Raw genomic sequence first — 24,590 nt, 5'->3', positions numbered from 1 at the left:
TGTTTCTTTGTGGCATGGTCGGTTGGGACACATGAGTCAATCATGAATGAAAGTGCTTTCTTGTTTGGGTTACTTGCCTTGTTTTCGTTATGCTGATTTTGAGCATTGTGATAATTGCATTTATGGCAAACATGCACAAACGTCTCACAAAAAGTCTTTCTTTGAAATCTTCTCCTCTAGAGTTAGCACATTTGGATGCATGTCAAATGCGAGGATTATGTTTAGGGAGAAAGAAATATTTTGTCACCTTTGTCGATGATGCTACATGGAAAGTATGGGTTTACCCTATTCGTAGTACAGATGAAGTGCTTGACAAGTTTAAAAAATTCTTGGCATTGGCCGAAAATCAGACAGATAAGACACTTAAGTGTCTTCGCTCTGACAATGGTGGGGAATATGTGTCCAAAGCCTTTCAAGCATTTTGTGACAGCAAAGGGATAAAGAGAGAGTTCACTGCCCCTCATAATCCACCCCAAAATGGAGTTGCAGAGCGTATGAATTGAACCATACAAGATAAGGTCCGTATGATGCTCTCTCATGTTGCATTACCCCATGGTTTTTGGGCAGAGGCTGTTATGCCAGCCGTTCACTTGCTTAATCGGTCACCAAACAGGTTTTTTGGGGGGGGGAGTTCCCCAAGAAGTGTGGTCGGGCAAGGCACCTTCATATGCTCATCCGAAAGTGTTTGGCTGCGAGGATTTTGTGCACATTTGTAAAGAAAAACGCAGCAAACTTGAGTCAAAAGTCCTGGAAATGCATTTTCCTAGGATATGGTGACGAGGGTGAAACGGGGTATAAATTATGGGATCTCGAGAAAAGGAAAATAGTACGTAGCAATGACGTTATCTTTCGAGAAGATTGCATGCACAAACATCCCGAAAAGACTGAGGAGGTCCGTAGGGTTGTATTTTGGGAAGAAATACCTTTTGGACAGCAAAATGTGCCATTGTACAGCAGCAAATACTTGCTGTAAATGAACCTGTAAATGTAGGAAATGATGCTGGAAATGATTAGTCAGTTATTGCCCATGAAAATGAGCCATTACATGTGGAGGAACAGCCAGGACAGCAAGCTGTTAATGTTGATTTGTAGGTTGAAATGCCAGGACAGCATGGTGAAAGTAGAAATTTGCAGAAACAGCCAAGGAACAATGACCATTGGGTTAGGAGATCGTCTAGGGCTACTAGAGAACCTGACAGATTTGTTTTTGATGCAATTAATGTGGCTGAGTATGTCATGCTAATGGACTGTGGTGAACCGTCTTGCTTCAAGGAAGCAATGGACAGATAGGATAGCAAGAAATGGTATAAAGCCATGCTGTCAGAGATGGAATCTCTTGAAAAAAATGGCACTTGGGACTTGGTGCAGTTGCCTACAGGGCAGAAAATCCTTCCATGCAAATGGGTTTACAAGATGAAGGTCACTTCTAGTTCCTCACCCAAGTACAAAGCAAGATTGGTTGCAAAGGGGTACAAGCAGGAGCATGGAATTGACTTTGATGAGATTTTTTCTCATGTAGTCAAGATGACTACACTGAGAACCATTTTGGGTTTGGTTGCAGTCGAGGATATGGAGCTCATACAAATGGATGTAAAGATTGCGTTTTTACATGGTGATCTACATGAAGATATATATATGCTGCAGCTTGAAGGGTTCATTGAACATGGGAAAGAAAAAATGATATGTAAATTCAAAAGGAGTTTGTATGGGCTGAAACAAGCACCAAGAGAATGGCATCATAAGTTTGATATATTCATGCAGTCCCAAGGCTTTCATAGAAGTCAAGTGGATCACTGCTTGTACACTAAGAAGGCAGCAGATGGCACCCTGATTATCTTGGTTTTGTATATAGATGACATGCTGATTGCTGGCAGGGATACTCATGCCTTGGATTCACTGAAGCAAAGTCTTCATGGCAGCTTTGACATGAAGGATCTTGGTGATGCAAATCACACTCTTGGTATGCGAATACGAAGCGATAGATCGAAAGGCTTACTCTATCTATCTCAGCAGGAGTATATCTCCAAAGTTTTGCAACGTTTCAATATGGAGGGGGGGGGGGGAAATTGGGGTTCCATTGCCTCCATATGTGAAACTCAGTGCAGAGGACAACTCTACATCTGATGATGAGAAGGCTGAAATGGCTAAGATACCATATGCTTCAGCTGTTGGCAGTTTGATATATGCTATGGTTGCTACACGTCCTGACATTGCTTTTGCAGTGGGAGTGGTTAGCAGATACATGGCAACCCCTAGCAAGAAGCATTGGGATGTAGTGAAAGGTATTATGAGATACCTCAAAGGCACAAAGGAGTTGTGCATCTGCTTTGGAAAGTAGAAGGCATCTGTTGTTGGCTTTACGGATGCAGATTATGCTGGTTATGCAGATTGTAGGTAGCATGCTTTAGCATGCATCGAAGACGTGGGTGGGAGGGACATCAATGGTTGCCGTGGAGGAGTGTTGGTGGTGGTGTGGAGGAAGGTCGTTGGGGGCACGTTGGTGGCTTAGGTGGCTGGTGGTAGGGCTATTCTTTGTTGGGGATTGCATTGATGGGCAGTACAAGTGTTGGTTTGTTGGGGATTCTGCACATGACGATTCTTGGTGGGCTTGCAGGATGATAAAGAATAAGAATTCAAAGTTGGGTGTCAATGAAGAGCGAACGACACTTTCGTTGGAGTTTTCAATACCTGCAATTGAAAGCCTTCCATAGATGGTCTCTCCCTAGGGGTAGTGCTATTCTTCTCTATCATGCACAAGACATAGTTCAATTAGTTTGGGAAACAGGTCGAACTCTAAGCAAGCTGAGAGTACTGTCCTGCATTTGAGGACCCAAACTGTGTATATATTTCGGTGCTGATATTATATGAGTGCTCGTGCATACTTAGATATTACATAGTTAGAAGACCACGGGCTGGTTTCTCGTAAGAATGTGTGGATGAAGCAAAGTTGTCCATGCATCAGCTCCTCATAGCAGCATAACTCTTAGATATTACGTAGTTAGAAGACCACGGGCTGGTTTCTCGTAAGAATGTGTTGATGAAGCAAAGTTGTCCATACATCAGCTTCTCATAGTAGCATAACTATGTTCATGATCATTAACTGCTATGATTGAATCTATCAAATTTGAGGAAGTAGGTATAGCCTTACTAATTGTGCTAGAGGAAATGGATGATGCATATGAGTTTGAAGTCTTATAGTAGCTATGGAAATTTGGCATTTCAGAGGCTACGATGTCTCTTAGGGATGGTTTTGCTACAATCAACAAGTCAATAGATGACATTGGTAGTAGCAGCGGCAACAATGCAAAGCATATCATCATTGATATGCTCATCTGAGCTAAGCTAAGGCTCAGATGTCTTATATGATGAAGAGGGCAATCTAGTTCTCATGGAATATCGACCAATGTTGATGATGGCGTTAGGAAGAGGCTTTTGAGTATATGTTTACTTTCATAGGAGGAGTAGTCTTTTGGATCTCCAGGCTACAAAAGTGTGTTGCATTGTCTACTACAAAGGTAGAGTATATAGCTGCCACTGAGGCATGCAAGGAGGCTTTATGGCTTTCACGTCTGGTGGGAGAGCTTGGCATCACAGAGTTACCTGTTCTCCATTGTGATAGTCAGAGTGCTATCATGCTAGCACGGAATCCTGTCTTTCATGTAAAGACAAAGCACATACAAGTGAAGTACTACTTCATTAGAGATGTACTTGACAGCAAGAGCATTGAGCTTGTCAAAGTGCATACAGATGATAACCCTGCAGACCTTCTTACGAAAGGTCTTCCAACAGAGCGGTTTACTCATTGCCGACAGATGATGGGAGTTGGATAGATATATTTATTTCAGCTTTGTACATACCTAGACTTAGCTGATTCTTTTCTTCTCTTAAGGCACATTGCCATTAGGTGGGAGGTTGTTGGGAATAAAGGGCCATCATGCCGTTTATATGTGCACAGGTGTGAACACACCCTTAGCACATTGTCCTTTCATACATATATCTATCTAAAAACCTAAAGCGGTACACTCGTCATTGTATCGAAAAACGTGTTCACTCTCCACTCTGCTCACTCGCACTCTCTGTTACTCTCACTACCCGTAAGGTCTATCTACCTCGATCTTCGTGTCTAACCTTGCCCTACAAGGTCGTCGGAAGGTGTGGGAGATCCTTGCCAAGTGTCGCTTGGGGGAGGAGTGTGCAAATGCAAGTTGGAGGAGGCAGATTGTGTGTTGGCGATGGCATAAGAGTCCAAATGCAACAGGGAGGAGAGTTCCAAATAGTGGGCGACGGCTAGGGAGGAAGGCGCTAGACACTGCAAGAGCTGATGGAGGAGTGGTAGTAGTTGCGAAGGGTAGATTGCCACATGGGTAAAGGCTAATGCTTGGACAATGTCCCTCGTGGGAAAATTGTTCACTTGCCCAAGTGCCCCAGTACAAAGATGATGAAATCATGCAATGCATAGGAGAGTACAATAGGGGAAAGGCCGATGTCGAAGATAAGTGCTGAAATCTGTAGAATACCAAGAAGGGTAGGAATCCCCTCTCAACTTGGATGTCAATGCCGAAGAAGAAAGAGGAGCTTGAGGATGTCTGTCTTCGTGTGATGTCAAGAACCATGTGGATGAAAATGATGAAGCATCCCTATTGGAAGAGTAAGGATAGAAGACATCGCCATGATAGCATTAAGAGAGATGCTGCACGATTCTCCACGGGCGAGGAAGCCTCCATGTTGGTAGAAGAGGAAAACTCCAAGCATATGGAACCATGAAAGGAATGGCGTGCATCTCTTGTCTCTAGCTTAGGAAGGATTGGGACAAGCTTGCAGCATGTGAGCCCTGTACCCAAATATAGAATCTTACAAAAGAGATGATCAAAAGCTGCAAGCACAGAGATAAGTACTGAGATGCTCCAAATGAACAAAACTAAAAATAAAGAAAAGCAAAGCTAAGTGTAATGCAGTGAGTATGTAAGTATGCAACGGTAGTCTAAAAGGGAAAAGGCCAAGTGTATAGCCACCATTGCGTACGGCAAGGTGGGAAAGGGACAGTGGATCCCTTAGGAATGGATGTATAAAGTGTAATAGGTGAGTCACTAGTACTAATCAACCAATCCTTAGTGAAGGAGATAGGCTATTGAGACTGGCCTCGTGCCATATATCCAGTAGCCGTTGGGGTAGATGGAGCAAACGGGGCGGTGGTGGGAGACGTAGCCCCATTGGATTGGCTTGCTAGAGTGGAGGTAGCCGCAACAATCTACAATGGTTTGCTAGGAGAAAGACCCTGGGCCTTAGTACGACACTCGTCCACATGGCGTGACCTCTGATAGTGTGCAAAACCTTTTTTTATTAGGAATTGGCTGCCAAAGGGGACGTGCTTCTTTGGTTCCGTCAGAGGAAGTGGCGTTACCCTTGTTTTGGCTTGCCTTGGCATCTTGCGAGTTTTTGCCATTGGTGGTTTTCCCTCCTAAGGCAACCAACCCTTGCCCGCATGAATGGGTATGTGTGGACTTCTTGTGGACTTTGGTCATGTAGCCTCATGTACGACAACAATTGACGCTCAAACTCGTAGAAGGATGGCAATCTAGGTAGTGAGATAATGTGTTGGATAAAATGGAAATATCTGTCAGGCAACTTATTCAAGAAGAATGTAACCTAGTTGGCCCTAGATTTCAAGTCGGCCATATTTGGGGGTATTTGGCCACCTATAGCCTTCCCCACTCAATTGGCTAATCATTCATTCATCTTTCTTCTTCCTTGGTAGGTGCACACTTCGACTTCGTCATCTTCCTCTATCTTCGGTGCTACTGTTATCATTAGCTTGATTTGGTGCCCTCACTGACAGTGTGGATTGCGTGTAGGGACTGAAAAGTCTCTTGCTTTCCTGTTTGTTCTTGTTCAGTGCAAATTCCTTTTCATTGCACACTCTCACACGACCTACCCTCTATTCACTCCACCTCTTAGTGTGCCATTAGGGGGACTGCTACCCTTTAACATTGTACCTTCCACATATCCCTAATTTACCACATCCTTCCACCCTAGGATGATTGTGATGGGCATCCTGTTGAGAAACCCTTCATCCTTCACCCGCAGTTTGCATTTTTGTGTTTTGCGTTTAGGGTTTGCAGCCCCAAAAGGGAGCGCCGCCCTAGATTGACTGTGCCTATCTACAGGCCACTCTCTCATTCATTCCATACGGCTAATTCATTCAGTCCATCCCCTCTTCTCTCTAGCCTCTCCAGTACCCTCACACCCCTTTAGGAGGACATTGCGGTTTGTGGTTCGTGGTTGTCTTCATCATCTTTCTTGTGCTACAACACCCTTGTTCCCTTGTATCACATTCACTCCATGATTTAGGTCTTCATCATTCCATTCATTAGAGTTTCTCCTCTCTTCTCTTCTTTTCTCAGTGTTTGCCTAGTTCACTTTGTGTCCCTCCCCGTAAACCCTACTCTTGCTGATACGTCGTCTTATGACATGGTATCAGAGCTAGATCTACTCAAACAGTGGCAAAGATCCTCCACTCTAGTGAAGGCAAATATTGGTGGCGGGTTTGGCATTCACTTCTCTTCTTCCATTGCATCAACACTCTAACCGGCGGCTGCTCCCTCCTGCGTTTGCTGTTTTCCAGGTGCATTTAGGGCTGTTGTTGCTGCCTCCACCTCCCCTTTGATGTGTTTTATTGTCGCGTTCTACTGCGACGTTTTATTGCTGCGTTTATTGTCGTCTTTTATTGTGGTGTTCTATTGCGGCGTTCTACTGTGGCGTTCTACTATGGCATTTTACTGCGGCATTCTATTGCGGCGTGTTACTGTTGCGTTGTACTGTAGCGTTTTACTATTGCGTTTTATTGTGGCGTTTTATTGCGGCGCTCTACTACTGTGTTTTATTGTCGTGTTTTATTGTGTCGTTCTACTATGGCGTTTTACTGTGGTGTTCTACTGTTGGTGGCTATTCTCTACAACTCGATAGCTCCACCATACTGCTGTTGCAACTTCTTACTGCAGGTAGCATCCTCCTCCCACTGGCAGCTCACTTCCAGTCCTTCCACTGCCCTCCTAGCCCTTGAGGTGGACATTGCAATTCATGGTTGGTGGCTGGCCTCTTCCTTTTTCAGCAAGGTACATTGGTACCAATGGCTTCTTTACCAAGAGATGACCAGACTATTGGGTGCTCCTCCCGTGGCATCAGCGGATACACCGCTGATGCTTGCCGACTTCGACCTTTGCTCCCAATCCCCTCAAAGTATATGCGTTTCCCACTTTGCTCTTCCTGTGCCACCTCTCCTTTCTAGGCTACAAAGATCATTCTGCATCGGTTATCAGAGTATTATGCTCAATATAATTAAGCTGCAATTGATGCGCACTAAGTCCTTTCAAGCACATGGAGACTCTAAGACCTTATGAGGTGACAAGCCCTCTTGAAGACCACCCCACTGCACGGAGGTTTTCCCCACCCACTTCTAGGTACAGTGGCTTCCACGGCCCACATCTCCTCCACAGTCCACTCTCTTGAGAGCCCGCGATTGTTCCCCACCTTGGCTCATCCTGAGCCTCCTTCCCCACCCTCTTCCACTCAGGTTCGAGAGGCCACTTCTAGGTGCTTTTTGGCTTCTTTCGAGCCCCAGATACCTTCTTCGGCACGACCGGTGGCACTTCCTTCGTCATCAGATGCTTTGCAGTCCGTGAGCCATGAGTGGTTGGATTCCCTCTCTCTCAAATTGGGATTAAGAGGGGGATTTTCTTACTTCGCTCTCAAAGGGGGCTTCTAGTTTGCATGAGCATTTTTCAACATGTAGCATTGTATCTCCACCTCACTCTTCTCTTGTTCCCCTTTTTGGGCCCGAGAGGGGGTGTTGAGAAAATCTTCATCCTTCACCCGCAGTTTGCGTTTTTGCATTTTGCATTTAGGGTTTGCAGCCCCAAAAAGGGCGCCACCCTAGAGTGACTCGGCCTATTTGTAGGCCACTCTCTCATTCATTCCATACGGCTGATTCATTTTGTCCGTCACCTCTTCTCTCCAGCCTCTCCACTACCCTCACACCCCTTTAGGAGGACATTGTGGTTCGTGGTTCATGGTTGTCTTCATCTTCTTCCTTGTGCTACGGCACCCTTGTTCCCTTGTATCACATTCACTCCATGATTTAGGTCTTCATCATTCCATTCATCAGAGTTTTTCCTCTCATCTTTTCTCTTCTCAGTGTTTGCCTAGTTCACTTTGTGTTCCTCCCCGCAAACCCTACCGTCTCGTTGGTACGTCGTCTTTTGACACACCCCCCTCACTACCCTCAGACACCCACAATCCCTCCATATGATCTTTCAGATACAAGGATATCCATCTTCTGCTTATGGATTGTTGTCACATATCCCTTGGGTTACTCCTACATAGGGATTTTCATCCTCATTAGAGTGTCAGAGAGACCTTTTACTGCAATGTTTTTCCATCTGATCTGCTGCATTTGGAGTTATTTTCCAGCCTGAAGCAGGTCGTTTAACTAAACACAGCATACAGCAGTCTATTTTCCTCCAAAAGCACAGCCTGTCACACCCTTTCCAACTGTTGTCTACCATCTTCAGCAGATCCTCTTCACTGATTCAGCCGAGCTGACCCTAAAATGCAGTTTTTGGGTGTCAACTGTGGCGTGTTGCTTTCCAGAGGCTGTTGAAGCCAAAGCGCAGCAGTGAGCATAGTGTCATCCACTCCACAAGCTAGTCCCCATCAAAACATGGCATCTTCTCCTTGCTTTTTAGCTAGTCCCCATCAAAACACATCTTCTCCAAAATGCCATTCTCTTGAGGAGTGTTGGTATTAGCAAACTCTTAGTGAATGCCCCTATCTGCACAAAAATGAGCAAACTCGTTAGAAGCAAATTCACCACTCTTGTCTGATCGCAAGGTCTTCAATCTCCGGTTAGATTGGTTCTCCTCAAAGAGAAGCCAATCCTTGAAGTGGGAGAAAGTCTCTGACTTCAACGCCAAGAAGTAGGCCCTTGTCATCCTTCTGTAGTCATCTACGATCAACATGAAGTACAAGCTCCCCTTCTGAGACTCATTCCTCATCGAGCCACAAAGATTCATAGATACAAGCTCCATAGGTGAAGTAGGCTGCCTCGAAGCTTTGTTGGGAATCGCATCCCTATGCTGCTTCCCACAAATGCAGATGTATGGCTGCTAGCTCACCATATGTCTGGCAAACCTCAAACAAGCGATTCGTGCGACGCCTTTCGAAGATACTCATAGTTCAGGTGGCCAAACCGAGCATGCCATAGCTCAGACTGTGTCTGAGAGGTAAGAAGAAGAGAAGCAAGAGCGGATGAAGATTTCAATTCGTAGATGCCATTCTCCTCATACCCTAAGGAGAGAACCTCTCTCGATCCATGATCGAGGACTCAAACAGCATCATTGTTAAACTCTACCAAGAGACCAAGAGAACAAATCTTATGTACCGAAAGCAAATGATACCCTAAACCTGGCACATCCAACATCTCGAAAGTGTGGGTACCACCATGTCCATCTGGAATCAGTTGCATCTCACCCTGTGCAGCAATAGACACAGAAGAGCTGTCTCCTATGAGAATCTGCCCACGTGAGGGTCGCAAATGTGCAACACCTACTGTCAAAGGAGTCGTGCTGTGAAGCACCACTGTCTATAATCCACTCTTGAGCGTGGGGATTTGTCATTGCAGCATCATAAGTCTTCAGTGTAGGGTCCTCAACGACCGCTAAGTGTAGAAAAGAAACTGATGAGGGTGCAGCCACCACTTCAGAATCCTTCGCGTCCTTCTTCTTGGTGTCCTTTTTGTCCTTGTCAGGGCAATCCTTCTTCCAATGGCCGGTCTTACCACAAATATCGCATGTCGATTCTTTTTGTTTGTCCTTCTTGGATTTGTTATCCTCCTTCTTCTTCTTTTGGTCCTTTCCCTTCTTCTGAGAGGCTTGACCAATCAATTCCTCTGATTTGGAAGCATTCTGTCCCTTCAACTGTTCCTCTTGGTCCAAGACCACAGGAACTAACACTTCCCAATAAAGAGTCGACTCCTGCCCTGAAGCAATAAGAGTGGAATAAAAGGTACCGAATTGTGGTAGCAACTGGGATAATAAAGTGATCGCCATGTCTTTGGAGGAAATGGGCTTCCCCACATTTTGAACCTGCATTTGAAGTTGCGGAAGCTTATTGATGTGTTCCCGAAGTGAAGAAGACTTATTTATGGACAAGGTCCGCATTTGCACCTCCAAAGAAACCCTCTTCATAAGGGTTATGCGGTTGTATATCTGGTCAAGTTCTAGCCATATCTCCCAAGCCAACGACAAGTGCTCGATATGGGCTATCACGGTTGTTGTACAAGGCTGAAAGAGAAAAGAATGAATCCTGGCATTCAGTTTGTCCTAATGAGATTGAGCTTTGGTCAACTCTGCACGGGCACTGGAAGAGAGTTTGGACTCGTCTCTCACCGAGGGCTGGTTGATCTCCTCCATCACAAGCTTCGCCAAATTGTGAGACTCCAATATGGCCAACATCATCACTCCCCAGATACGGTAATTGTCGCCATCAAGCTTCTGATCTGATGGAAGAGTTGGTAGGATAGGCACCTTCCGGTCCATGATCGCTTGGAACTCCATGTCAGTGTCTGTAGACATCTTCACTTGCAATGCATGCACAAATGCAAAAGAAACTCCCTCTGACTATGAAAACGCAGCTTGCTAGGACTCTCGTCTCCAATCCCCGAACTTTCTTCAGTCACCAAAGGCAATGAAAAGGTAAAATCTGCACTTGAAGGCAAAAAGCACAGCCTTCTTCCTTCTCTAACAGCAGAAAAATAGCAGCAGCTTCAGCAAGTCCTCTCTTTTCTTGCACGCCCACGCTCGCCTCAACCTTGTTTTGATGCGCAGCCCACTTGCTCTCACTTGAACACTGAAAACACAGCCTTGTGTCGCGCTGAAAACTCCTCTTCAGATAGGTCCACCCTAGCCCTTCAATGCTTTGATACCATGTCAGAGTGATGCAATGCGGAAGTGAATGACCATGACAAATAGTGAACGGAGAGAGTGAAAGAGACAGTGAAACGCAGAAAATCTGCAGTGAAGAATGCTGTATAAGGATGCAGAATTATACACGGGTGCAAAGAGAGTATCTGCGTATGTCTCCGCCTTGAGGACCTCGATCTCCGTCAGCCCAAGTTCTGTCTCTGTCACCAGCAGGCTGAAATCTGTCAGATACAAGCAATAAAGTCTGTTGGAAACTCAGCCTTAAAAATGCTGAAAAGAATGCCTAGAAAAATGGCCAAAAAAGGCAGGTTGACCGCATTTAATGCAGCCAACTGCAGTTGGACAGTCCGCCGATTGCTGCCACATGGCAAAACTGCCACGTGGCACTGCTGATGTGGCAGGGAGCGGACTCTTAACACCTTCCCCTACTAGAGTGCAGGGCCCTCCGAGGAAAATTTCTATTGATGTACCTTGCAATCCCATAGGTTCTATCCCGTGCTCCTTCCATCTCTTCTAGTGGTTCCCTCGAAACCCTCTCATCCCTTTTAGAGGGGGATGATCTTGGTGATGCGGCTGTGGATTCCTTGGCCCTTCCTACCCTCCTTCCCATCCCAAGATTGTGAGGAGATTCTTCAAGGATTGGAGCCTTCTATGGGACAAGCCTTTCCTTCATGCAGCAGCCTCTTTCCTTCATCATCGAGCTACCATTCCCCACCACTTGCATACCGTTCCCATGGCGCTTGGTCATTGTTGTTCTTTCTTGGCAAGTTGCAGCGCCTTCGAACACTCCTTGCTATTGTCTCTCAGTTGGGTTAGAGGCTTCGTTTACCCATTCCTGATTGGACATAACTGGAGTGATTTGTTGGGGGCCTCTCCACTCCCATTGGCCTATGGTGGCCTTCAATGATCACATGAGAACGGTGGCATTCAATGAGCGTGTTCACACCCACTCACATTCAATCACTAAGTGACCCAAGGCTCTGACTAATGCTGCGGGTGCCATCTTGGATGTCCAAGGATGCCGATGTAATAACATGCCTATCCTGTCGGAATGTCAAAGCGAGCTTGATTCAAAGAGTTATGCACACCGAGGGGCTTGTTTTCATGCTTATAATGATGTAAGCTGAGAGATTAAACCAAAGCCTTATAGAAAGATCACATACCTTACACAAGGCATATAGACTTGATTAATTCATCCGTAGTTTGGAAAATTGAAGTTCCCCAATCATTTCAGGGATTCAGTTTTTACACTTAAAAGAGCTGTAGAGAGTCACTGTGTTTGTGTAGTTATGAAGTGTTTTCTTGATTATCATTAGACTTCTGGTTTGGAGCTCATAATCATAATGCTTATGGTCAGTCTGACCACTTTCTTCTTTTATGATTAGTGTAAATAGTTCCTTCCTTTATGTATCATATGAACAAAAGCTTGGAATACATTTTCGTAATGTTTTGTTACTGGCTTGATTGGTTACTTCCTTTATATGTTCTCTTTTTGTGTTCTCTCTCTCGGCTTAGATATGTGGTAGAAAATTGATCCAGTTGGGTTAACATAAAAGTTTGACTTTATATCAACATATCTAAACTCTTGGATTCCTATCGAAACTCCTAGATTCCACTTAATGACAAATCTTGCTCCAGTTTTTTTGAGACATAGGTGCTCCTCCTTTTGCAGCTAGAGAAAAAGCCATGGTAGTCAATCTGGAGTTCATAAAGGCTATTGTCACTGCAGAAGATGTCCTGATTCTAGATCCCAATAACTTTGATGTGCTCCCGTTTATTGATCAGCTAAAGCGGCAACTTTTTTCTGCAAAGCGACTCGATAAGCAGGAGGATGTGCAAACAAGAGAATTTGGGGCTAATGGGAATGAACAGATGTTAGGGACAGATTTTGTGGGATCTACAAAAGATGAACTTCCCTTCGAGTTTAGAGTGCTGGAGGTTGCACTTGAGGTTGTTTGTAAGTTTTTAGACATCGAAGTTGCAGAACTTGAGCAAAGTGCGTATCCTTTATTGGATGCATTAACTCGAGCAGTGAGTACCAGTAATTTGGAGCATGTGCGAAGCCTCAAAAGTGATCTAACACGTCTTCTTGCACGAGTGCAAAAGGTAAGGTGATTCTTTATATTTCTTGCTTCACATTGCAACAGTTAACTGAAACTTTACCAGAGTTCTTATTTGTTAGATGATGCTAGGTGAGAGATGAAATGGAGCATCTTCTAGATGATGATGAAGACATGGCTCACTTGTATCTTACTCGGAAACTTCTTCTGAGTCAGCAGCCAGATTCAAATTCTATTGCAAGTCCTCCAGTATCGCCTGGTGCTTCCCGATTAAGCTCCCGCCGGTCTAGCAATGCCAGCATTATCAGCAGTGCAGATGAGCACAATGTAGAGGAGCTGGAAATGTTGTTAGAGGCCTACTTTGTACAGATTGATGGCACTAGGAAGAAAATTCTCACTGTTAGTTCACCCTTTCCCTTTTTCGATATTTCTTTTGTGCTTCGTGTACTAAAATCAAAAGGTAGTGCGCATATTCTACCATTTAATGCAGTATGTACATGTGTCCAATGTTCTCTGAAAATCTGGTGGTAGGGACTGTTGTTCCTTCAGTTATCCATTCTGTCCCTGTCAGCCTTGTGAATGGTGGTCTTATAATTCATTGATACAGGTGCGAGAGTATATTGATGATACAGAAGACTACGTGAACATCCAGCTGGACAATCAGCGAAATGAGCTAATTCAGCTGCATCTCACCTTAGGTGTGCTAGCATTCTCGGTTTCTATTGTATCGGGGTTTGCTGGAGCATTTGCAGTAAATATTCCCTGCCCCTTGTACGATATGCATAATGTTTTTACCCCTATTATTACATCCATTGTAGCACTGGCGACAATACTCTTTTTTGTTATACTGGGCTATGCACGTTGGAAGGGACACTTTACTGCATAAGTAAAACACCCTGGTCTTCTGAGCAGCTCAATTACCCAGTCCCATAGTCAATGACATGAGATGGATGGGCACAGAACATCAGGTGTTTGCAGAGGGCATGGTGTAACATGTTTAGTAGTTAACATGGGGGTTGGAGGAAGAGCTTGCTCTTCCCGTACTTCAGGATTATGTGGTATAAGTATCTGATACTTCTGCTGTATGGATGATGTTAGTTGTATGCAGCCTCCACATTCTATCCTTTCTGTTTTTGCAAGCAAAAACCTCCTGTCCTGAATGAAGAAGAGACAAATCTTATTATATAGTGAATGCAAGCCACTGGCATTCTTAGAAATGAATGTTTGGCATCTCCTGTATAAAGAATCATGAAGACCTAATGCACAAAGTGTACCTGCAAATCCACCTACAGCCATTCTATATAGCTGAACTTGAACAGAAAATGCTCCTTCAAGCAATGTAAGCCATATCAACCAGTATCTCAAAAGGATTACCACCTACTTAACAGATTTTGCGATATGTAACCTTTGTACCCAAGTTCCCACAGCATTTTATTGTAGTATTATTTCTTGTTGTAATATGATGAGATGAAACTGCTTGAGAAGTTGTAAATGATAGTAAAGTCAAAGCCTCGATGTGATGAAATTAATCATCTCGTGCATGCAAAGTTACTTCTGTTTGCGGTTAAGGTGCTAACTCGTAATCGAAATTTCAGTCAATCACATTGTGCATTCGAAAGGAAATCAATAACATTGTGATTTCGAAAATCTGTCTCTTGTGTCTTAATCATCCCAAGTGCTTTTGTTACATGTAATGAAATCAATCACATCACGCATTTTCAAGAATCCCCATCTTGTATCTTTTCAAAATGACATTCTATTTGTATCCACTTTGTGTTCTGTTGCTCTTGTCTGACCTTGTAGTGATACGTGTAGATGGATGAGAACTTCAGTTTTCTGCCTCACCTTGACTTGCATCAGCTATTACTGCCATCATCAGCTAATAGATTATTCAATCCAATATCAAGCTCTCCATTCCAAGGGCTTTAACCTAGCTACAAAAGAAATCTGGTTCCTCAACATGGACAAGGCCCTCGACTTCAGCCTTCACATGAAGTTAATCACAACTTGGAAAGCTTTGTTTGGACAACCAAGCAGGAAAGGTTATTGCTGGTGTGGAAAGTGTTGTCCTAAGCTTCACCCTTCACATGAAAGCCAACACGACTAGGAGAAGGTCATTGATCATGTGGAGAGTCTCGTTTGAGGGAAATCTAGCCTCAAAACGCTTATTCCGTCATTAAATGGTTTGGACACAAGCTATGGGTGCATCAAATTATTGCAGGGAATGGCTCATACCTAAGCTATACATGGGTGAGTGGTATGGTAACACACTTATCTCTCATAATCGGGTGACTTTTTGTGCAAATTGGAGTTAATGCTGGGCGTGTAAATAAAACTTTTATTGGGTTTCTTAGCTCATGTAATTACACATCTTTTTTGGTTGAAATACGTTTGTGCTTTCACTAGAAACAAGACATTGAAATTTTGTGGCTTCAAAGTTGGAGCCATCAGCATTATTGAGCATTTGTAGCTTTGGGATTGTAGCCTTGAGCATCACAACTTAAAATATCGAGGGACGCGTGCAAATTGTGCAATTGTTATGAAATATATTTGGAATTGTAAGAGGACTTACCTTTTTGACATGTATGGGACACACAAGGAAAGTCCGTGTTATAATTTTATCACCTAGTTCCTTTATTGAGTAAAAAGGGCAATCATGTTTTACAACTAGGCATGTTCAAACAACACAAGCTTATGACAAGGCAAAGTCCAAAAATGTGCAAAAGGCATGTGTCATCACTAGGACCTACAAAAGCAAGAACTACAATGTCAGCCAACAAACTTTTAGACTTATTGGCCAAAACCTTTTTTGAAAACTAGACAAGGATGATACTAGAACTAAGGATCTTATTCCATACTAGTCATATATGCTTGAAAAAGACCTAGGTGTGGTGTTAAGACACTTTCAAGTTTTGGAAAATTACATTCAAATTTTGAGTTTAAAGGTTTCAAAAATTGCAAAAATCCAAGGGATTTTATTGTTGAAGTTCAAATTTGTCTCGATTTTCTAGGAAAATACCTTTTAAATTCTTGAGATAAAGTTATTTCCACCTTTACAATTCTTTTTTGGTTTTTTTCAAGCAGCTGAAGTTATGTGAGGCCTCGTAACTAGTAGGAATCCTTTCATAAATTGCTTGAGTAGGTGCCTTTTTGAATGAATAGTAGCTTTTGGTGCCTTGGACTTTTGTAGCACGTTTCCTTGCTTTTGGGATCTTTGGGGGAACACTTAGTACTAGCTTTGTGGTGACCAGACTTTTGGTCTGTGGCATGTTGACTACTAGGATGCCTCAAGAGTACAATAACAATACACTTTCAACTTGCCTACTAAGCCTTTGAATGTCATTCCATTGTAACCTAGAATACAAGTGAAGTGGGCTCCACTTATCAATTTTAAAATCTCCTCTTGGAAGCTTGAAAGGTTCTCCGAATTTCTTCTCGGGTTTTGTAGTATTATGTAAGTATGAATGACACATTTCGATCACTCATGAGTAGTATTCACAAAAAAGAGAGGTTTAACATAAAGTGAAGTCTAGAATCTCGCAAAAAAATCTTCAAAATTTAAAGAAAAAGGCTTAAAACCTTCAATACTTCAAAAAGTTTAGCTCTAAAAATGGTAAATAGACGTGATTTGGTTAAGAAATCTCCCCCGAGTTTTGGAGGTTTTTGTATGTACTAATAATAGCAAAAGTGTTTTTCTTTATTAAAGAAAATGTTCATATGCATGTAAATCTTCTCTTATCTTGACATGATATTTACAGCTTCTCTTTAAAAAAAAGCGTTTTTTTTAAAATTTTTCTGGTGAAACACGTTACACTGCTCACGAGTCAGGGGTAATGGGTGGGTCTTTGACATGTAAATTTTGAAACATTTTCTTGAGGGGTTGTCGCTCTGCATGTTGACAATGATTGATTGACTAGGCATGCGTACGTCTGTGCACAAAAAGCAAGAGAGACTCGAGAGTCTAGAGACACACACACACACACACATCTTAACAAATCAACCAACCTACTCACTTCTTCTTTCAAGTTACTTGTGGTGGTACAGTTTCACGGTTTCACACACCTTTCAATCACAGATTCAGCTCTCTCTCTCTCTCTCTCTCTCTCTCTGTGATATTGCATCACTCAGACTACAGACATGGCGCCCCTCTGATCGCTCCTCTCTGCAGTCCGTGACGGCTGAGATATGCAGTTTTCCCCGACACTACATCTCCCGGCGTTGCTACCCGCCTTAGCGGCAGTCCTCTTCGTGTTTTCTGCTCCTCGGCCTTGCCAAAGCCATGATTGCAGCACTCGTGAATTAAGGCGATGTGGCTCCACGTCCCTCCCCTTCCCGTTCTATAACCTTGAATGCCACGCTGATCATAACGTTGATACAGGGCGCGGCCATGCAGTCGAAGGTTTCGGTCTCTCATGTCCGACATCAGCAGCTAATTCGTCACAGCTACAGCTGCTGCCTCGTCTGGTGTTGCAGAATCAATCCTATTCCGTCCTGAGCTTCGGCCATGGCGAAATCACAATCAATCCAGTACCCAGTTACGCTGGTTCTGCTGGTGCAATCACCTCCAGCTCCAGTGGTTCTAATTCTTCTTGCAGCGGCTCCTTGTCAAAGTTTAATCTCTCCGATTCTTGGTATGTTCTCTCGCGTGCCAATAATCTGCAGCTCTACAACTGCAGGAGCTCGACTTTCAGGAGCAGCTTATATCAGTGCAGCATTCCCAATCCAGACGCGATGTTAACCAGCGGTAGTAATTATCATGACAAGCTGAAGCAGGATCATGGCAGGTGTAGTGCAATTACTCACAGACAGGGTCGGGCATATTGCTTAAACCTCAATTTGAGCACAATCACAGATGCGAGGGATAGGAACCTCAGCACGGAGAGCCTCACTGCAGGCTATCGGAGCCTGGTAAGTTTCTACACTCTTTTGGGCTGCTCTGATTATTTCACCAGCTGGGCTGTCTATCGGGAGAGCCAGGCCGTGCGTGCAGACTATGGCCTGAGACTCGACTGGGGCATCAAAGGCAACTGCTCGCTCTGCGCAGGCGCTCAGTCTGCCATATGCAGCCGGTTTGATGGAGGGTTTGTGCTCTGCGCATGTAAGCCTGGATTCACAGGGGATGGATATGCTGGTGGACATGGCTGTGTCCGATCCCAGGCGGAATATCCGGCCGGTACTTTTTACTGTTGAATTTGCTGTACTTAGTAATATCAATTCATGATCAGTGAATCAAGCTTCAGACTTTAGATCGTAATCCATAATTAAGTACATGGGTATCAATTCATGATCCATAACCAGCTAATCAGAAGCTGATCCGGCCGGTATTTGTTAGCGCGGAATCTTCTGTAGCAACTAATTAAACACTTTTGTATGAACCCATGATCGGTTACAATCAAGCTTTAGACTTTAGATTTCAGCAGACTTTGTGAATCTACGTTCAAAGTAGATGTAGTACAAAATCACCCCAGTTGATCTCCTTAAATGAAGAAACGAGAGCCATAATATGCATACTCACAAGTGAGCACGTATGTTATTCTTATCAATCGACTCTACTCATTTGTCTCAGCTAGATCATGATGTATTCATTCATTCTGTTTATACACAGGAACGTCGAGCTACGGGGGAGTGATACGAACAGCGGCACTGATTGCAGGTATGTCACCGGCATAGATTATGGCCATGACGTAAGATATTAACATAATAATTTGGTTTCCCGCATGAAAATGCTTTGAGATGACTTAATTAATCGTGGTACTGGTGGTGTAATTAACGCACAGGCATAGTCGTTTCAGCCACAATCATACTGGCAGTTGCGGTAGCAGTGGCACTGGTACTCGTATGGAGGAGCCGGCGGACACCCTATGATGCTATATTGGCTCGGCTCGACAGCAGGAGAGGCGGCGGTCCATCAACAGTCGATGATCAGCAGGCGCTAGCAGAGCTTGCGTCAAGGTCCGAGATATTCAGCTACCGGCAGCTGGAGAGAGCCACCAAGGGGTTTGCCGAGAGCGAGAAGCTGGGGACTGGGGCGTGCGGGGCGGTATACGCCGGGACGCTGCCGGGCAACCGGCGGGTGGCGGTTAAGAGGGTGCATCAATATAATAATAATCACTGCAGAAGCGGCAGCGGCATTAATACGCAGCAGCTGCAGCGGCAGATAGTGAACGAGCTGAACGTGCTGTCCCGAGCCAAGCACCCGAACCTGGTGCGGCTCCTGGGCTGCTGCGTCGAGGCCGTCCATCTCCCGCTGCTGGTGTTCGAGATCGTGCCAAATGGCACGCTCGCGGAGCATCTGGAGACCGGGCGAGCGGGCCACGCGGCGGGGCTGGATTGGCTCACGCGGCTGACTGTGGCCGCGGAGGCGGCCTCCGCGCTGGCCTACCTGCACGCCATGCAGCCGCCGGTGGTCCACCGCGACGTCAAGTCGCGCAACATCCTGCTGGACAGCCAGCTCAGCGCCAAGCTGGCGGACCTCGGCCTCTCGCGCGCCACGCCGTCCTCGAGCTGCCACGTGTCGACGGCCCCGCAGGGCACCCCCGGCTACCTGGATCCAGAGTACCACCAGAGCTACCACCTGTCGGACAAGAGTGACGTGTACAGCTTCGGGGTAGTCCTGGTGGAGATCATCACCGCCCTCAAGCCGCTCGATTTCTCCCGCGAGCGCAAGGAAGTCAGCCTGGCCAGCCTGGGGCTCGCCAAGATTCGGAGCGGCAGCCTGGACGAGATCCTGGACCCCAGCCTCCACGTGGAGCGGCGCCCGCAGCTGCGGGCCATGGCGCACCGGGTAGCCGAGCTGGCCTTCCGGTGCCTGGCCTTTGACAAGGACGTTCGCCCGTGCATGGCCGAGGTCGTGGAGGAGCTCCTCCTCATCCGCGGCTGCGCGGCGGCGTCCTCCGCTGACGTGTCTCACTCCTCCAGCTGGAGGGACACGGCCAGCGGCTCGTCCGACGTGGCGTCCAGCTGGTCAAGCGACGGCAGCCTGGTGGGCCCGGATTGCGGAAGCGCCCACGTAAGCTAAGCGGATGGACGCAGGCCTCGGACCAAAAGTCTGAGTATTTCTTTTTTTTTTTGTATATAATAATTAATTCGCCGTTTTTTCACTTTTGATTTTTTTAAAACTTTATTGCCCGCCCCTCCTGTTGCCTCCGTCAGTCGTGCGGCCGGCTGACAGTGACGCGACCACGTTAATTTTTGAACGCGTACGTTGCTGTCATTGTCTGGCGGACTCCTTTTTCGTGATGATGTGATGCGATCGCAACAGGCCGGCTGGCAGTTACAATACCCCGGGGCCCGGAATCATGTATCCGTTAAAACCAAAGGTTTATTTGTCCATCGTATTCTAAAGGTTTTATGGGCTTCTAACACCTCTCCATTTTCATGGCTTGCTCCACAAGTACTTAATGGTGGTGTGGTGCTTCAAAATTTGTGTCTTTTGTTCAATTCATGCATTTTTTATAAGTTTAAGTATGTTAAGGAGTGACTTCTCTTCCTTTTTTTAATGTGGAACCATATCTCTCTCTCTCTCTCTCCTGCATTATCCAAACAAGTGCCATCTTTTTACCATTTTTAAAGAATTTGATCCTAGCGGAATAAGAATATCAAAGAATCTCACAAGTACAATTTTTTGCATGCTCAAAATAGGCCAAACTGGACCGTGGGTGAGAGAGATTAATCCAAGGCAAGGGGCTTTTTGGACTTGTCCAATTTACACGAGCTCCCAAAGCGAACTACTCTTGAAGATGAGGTTCTCCCAACTAGCTCTAGCAATGTCAGCTTCAAAAATTGGCTTACATATTGCTTACCAAATGCTTACCAAATGCTCTGTTGAAGTGTGAATGATTTGATGACCTAAAGCCCCATATTCCTAGTCAAATCCCCCTCTTTACTCAAGTCAAGAATACACATTTTTGATAGATTTTGCTTAGATAGGCAAAGCGCTTATGTGATTAGGGGCCTCTTGTTCTCTCTCTATTAAGCTATAAATCTTTATTCTTTACAAAAGTGAATAATATAAGTTAATATTAAGAAAAATAAAAGATATTTTAATATATACTCCAAAAGGAGAATTAATGTTACATCCAAATTACATAACTCGATTTCACTTATCATGACCTCTAAGCTTATTTAAGAATTTTGAATCTAACTTCATAGTTAGTTATTTTAGTCCTTACTCTATAAAAAATAGCAAGAGCTCCTTACTTTTTTATCTCCAATGAACAAGGCTATTTTTTCTAGTTTCTAGATAGCTTGCAATGTAACCAATGTGATGATTTGCCAAGTGTTTTAGGTTTTATCACCAATCTTATCTTAATCATCGAGGACAACATTTCTAAAGGAGATAGAGCCATTCAAGGAAGTAGTGTTGACCCGTTCCTTGGTCTGACGTCGCTAAAGGACACTAGTTTCTTTGCATTCCCAAAAAAGATGAGGAACATTTTTGTTTGACCTTTGAATAGGAGAAGCATCCAAAATTTGCCAGTCGTAGACGTTGAGATTGTACTCCAATTCAATCAGAGAATCTAGGTCAACAGCCCAAACAAGTAGCTAGCAAAGGTATGCTGTGAGGTCATCTAGGAGCCATGGTCCATTTTGAAATGGCTTGTGATGCGGAGTTCTTCCTTGGTCAATAGTAGCTTATCGAAAAGTGGATGGTGAAGTTTCTCTTTTGGTGGAGTTAGCACATTAGACTCAATGATCACATGGAGGGATGTTGTCTCTCAATATGTTGGGCCATACTTAAGGATACTGATGATCTTTCGGTGCTCGACTGTGGTGATGATTTTGCATCCGAGGGTTGTGGCTTCATGGATGAAGTGTGTACCGTTTGTTCAAGAAATGAGTAGTAGAGCTGCATAGTTATTGCAAGTTTTCAACAACATGAGTCCTGAAGGATCATATTTTTCACATAAGAAGATAGTATTTGGCATCTTTCTAACAGCTATTGTGGGATATTCTATGTCAATTGATATAGGATTGTTAGACTTTTGTGGAAGAGGTGCTCATGTTTTTTCCATATAGGATACCATTGAGATGCAAGCTTTTAAAGCATGTTAGGGTTGGCCAAATCCGAAGTCCATGAGTGCTATGCATGTACCTAAGTATGTAGGGATAGAAGCAATTGTAATGTGTCTAGGATGTAGTGATTTTACAATGATTGTTTATGGGTACACATGCATGCATATGAAGTACATGTAGGTATGCTGGCATATGCACATGAGGATACATGATAACACACACGTAACTGTATGCATACATTAATGCTCACTTGTATTCACTTGTGTCTATGAATGCATCTAATTGTTCATGCGTGTACAATGTGCTAGCTGAAATATCCTAAGTGTAATTGAATGTGCTAAGACTTTAGTATTACAAGGTGAATACATGATGCTCATAGGTACTTAACGAATTATGCAAGTATACTCATGTGTACATCATGATATCTTTATGTGCAATATGAGCCCTCTAAAAGTTGTGAATGCTAGGGTGGATGTTCGCTATGTGTAGTAGTGTTTGCAAGCATGCATGCGTTTTCACAAGTACGCATGTATGTGCACTAGTGCACACAGTTGTGCATGTGTGGTTACCATTGCTTACTTGTGTTCAAGGATGCACGTAGATGTATGACAATGTGCAATGTGCCTATGTGCACTCGTGTTATAGGTGGGTTTTCTATTGCTCACTTGAAGATCAAAAGATGCGTATATTTGTGTTAGAGGTGGGTCCTCATTGTAATGCACTATGGATGGTTTATGCATGTGTAGGTGTGTGTTGTTGTATGCATTGATGAGTGAATGCCCTATGTATGTAGGTGGATGCACACATTGTGTGGTAGGTGGATACATAGTGTGTGGTGTATGGTGATAGATGCACTATGTATAGGTGGATGCAAACAATATAAGAGAGTGGGTGCATTGTGCATCTATGGATAGCTAATGGGTTTGTGGATGCAAGATAGGTTTGTGGATTCCTATGTGTAAGGCCACTTCGCCTACATGTTGGATCTAGGTGGAATGACGCATATCAATCATGCACTCCCTCAAGTGAAATTCACTCACAATCTCTCACTCCACAAGGTTTCCTACCATCTCATTTTACACTCACAACTTGCCATCGAAAATATAGATTTACAACCCATCAAGCAAGAAGACAACTCGAGAATAGTAGTCAGTGCAAGAGAACTCATCTCGTGTAGTCTAGAAATCCATGCGAGCTCCCAAGCTTTGACGACTCCATTGAGGCGTACTACGACAATCTCCACACTTCTCAACCTTCGTCCTTTGTGTGCAAGGGTATGGCCTCTATTGCTTATTCCTCTAAGATTTTGGGAGTTCCTCTCTCTCTCTCTCTCTCTCTCTCTCTCTCTCTCTCTCTCTCTCTCTCAAACCCCCTTTAACTCTCTATCTCTACAACACAGTCTCTACCTTTCCACCCTCCAAACTGGGAAGATCCCAAGAATGTGAGGGGAAGTGATGGAGTAATGCAGCAAAGACTGAGAGAAAGCTCGCAAGCTCTCAAGCTCTCTCTCAGAACTTTTGCAAGCATGAGTTGGCTACACAGAGATGGAAGCAAAGATAATGGAGAAGAAAGAGATAAGCCTGCTTCACATTAGTCATAGGAATGATTTACAATAAGGTTTCCCACCATATATATGTGGCCTTTGAATTTAAACTTGGGTGGACCTCTTATCTCAAAGTGCCCACAACTTTAATCTCTTAATGTCCACTCTTCGAGCCAGTGTCTTGTCTAATTGTCCAAACTCACTCACTCACGTGGCATTAAATGCACATTGATTACAATTTGCATAGGAGTGAGCTTGGCACTCAAATTTATTTGGTCCATTTTCTTAATTTCTATTTTTTCTGGAGCACTTGACGCTTTTATATTATTTTTGTCTTTTTTTCCCATCTTGATGAGCCCTCTTTTCAAGGCTTTGAATTTTTGCCAATTGGATGCATTCATTATTCCTCCAAGCCACCACTTTTGAATGCTCCTCAACTTTTGTGCCTCTTGCTTTTTTATTAATCTTTGGCTTCCCTTAGTGTACTCCAATAGCTTGTTGTTTCTCACTTCTTTGCAAAAGGGTTAACATTACTCCCCTCCTAGACAAGTGCTAGTCCCTTAGCAGTGAAGGTGCTTCAGACCTACATGGGGAGGTAAGAGGTTGCTTGCTGCTAAAGGAAAGGGGGGTTGTTGATTATGCTTCTAGGACTTCAAGATACCTATAGGGAAAAGTTGTGCATGGTAGAGTCTTATTGGGTGGATGTCGATTGGGAGATGGGTATGCGTTAGGAGAATTGAGATTCCCTAGGTTTCTCCCACACTTGAGGACCAATCGGTGATAAGTTTTGGTGTAATGAGGTGATATTCAGGGATATACATTTGCCAATTTCTCGGGACGTCTTGTCCTTAAGGACCCTGAATGAATGTGAGGGAAAGTGGGGGAAGTGTTCTCTCTCTTTTTTTTTTTGAGATAATAATACATAGCTATTCCATGCCCCTCCTTTGATCTTGGGCTGATGTGAGTATGGAGTCTCATGGATTTTTCCAAGAAACC

General features: G+C 44.2%; 2 protein-coding genes across 4 annotated transcripts in view; both read left to right on the top strand.

Annotated features, from left to right (window-relative positions):
- Nucleotides 1-17,165, top strand: part of LOC148028512 (magnesium transporter MRS2-4-like) — a 36,968-nt gene extending 19,803 nt beyond the window's left edge. The window contains exons 2-4 of the mRNA XM_087688796.1: nt 12,649-13,082; nt 13,169-13,435; nt 13,644-17,165. Coding sequence (XP_087544922.1) covers nt 12,649-13,082; nt 13,169-13,435; nt 13,644-13,922 — 980 coding nt within the window. The 3' untranslated portion in view covers nt 13,923-17,165. The remainder of the gene's footprint in view (nt 1-12,648; nt 13,083-13,168; nt 13,436-13,643) is intronic.
- A 56-nt stretch (nt 17,166-17,221) lies between these two features.
- On the top strand, nt 17,222-21,022 carry LOC148028511 (wall-associated receptor kinase-like 21). 3 transcript variants are annotated; one of them, XR_015692492.1, is made up of 5 exons: nt 17,222-18,209; nt 18,642-18,689; nt 18,814-20,045; nt 20,189-20,381; nt 20,678-21,022. XR_015692492.1 is itself a non-coding variant. In XM_087688795.1 (4 exons), exons 1-4 carry the CDS (start codon nt 17,222-17,224, stop codon nt 20,696-20,698), a joined length of 2,289 nt encoding a protein of 762 aa, XP_087544921.1. In that variant the 3' UTR covers nt 20,699-21,020. The 3 variants fall into 3 exon arrangements, 2 of the variants coding, with proteins under 2 accessions (XP_087544921.1, XP_087544920.1); XM_087688795.1 differs by lacking the exon at nt 20,189-20,381 and having other exon boundaries at nt 20,678-21,020; XM_087688794.1 differs by lacking the exon at nt 20,678-21,022 and having other exon boundaries at nt 20,189-20,659.
- The last annotated feature ends 3,568 nt before the right edge of the window (nt 21,023-24,590 follow it).

This window comes from Lygodium microphyllum, chromosome 11 (genome assembly GCF_053477565.2).
Source record: "Lygodium microphyllum isolate KBCC chromosome 11, Lygodium_microphyllum_v1.1.10, whole genome shotgun sequence".
Taxonomy (NCBI): domain Eukaryota; kingdom Viridiplantae; phylum Streptophyta; class Polypodiopsida; order Schizaeales; family Lygodiaceae; genus Lygodium; species Lygodium microphyllum.
The sequence above is the reverse complement of the archived record's forward strand: the minus strand, read 5'-3'. Positions and strand labels throughout refer to the sequence as shown.

What these genes read in the sequence shown, in the direction of transcription:
- LOC148028511 (XM_087688794.1), top strand. Translation starts at nt 17,222, where the DNA reads ATGCAGTTTTCCCCGACACTACATCTCCCGGCGTTGCTACCCGCCTTA. An exon ending in AACAGCGGCACTGATTGCAG is followed by an intron (nt 18,690 to 18,813) that starts GTATGTCACCGG and finishes ATTAACGCACAG; the next exon opens with GCATAGTCGTTTCAGCCACA. An exon ending in CGGATTGCGGAAGCGCCCAC is followed by an intron (nt 20,046 to 20,188) that starts GTAAGCTAAGCG and finishes TGCCTCCGTCAG; the next exon opens with TCGTGCGGCCGGCTGACAGT.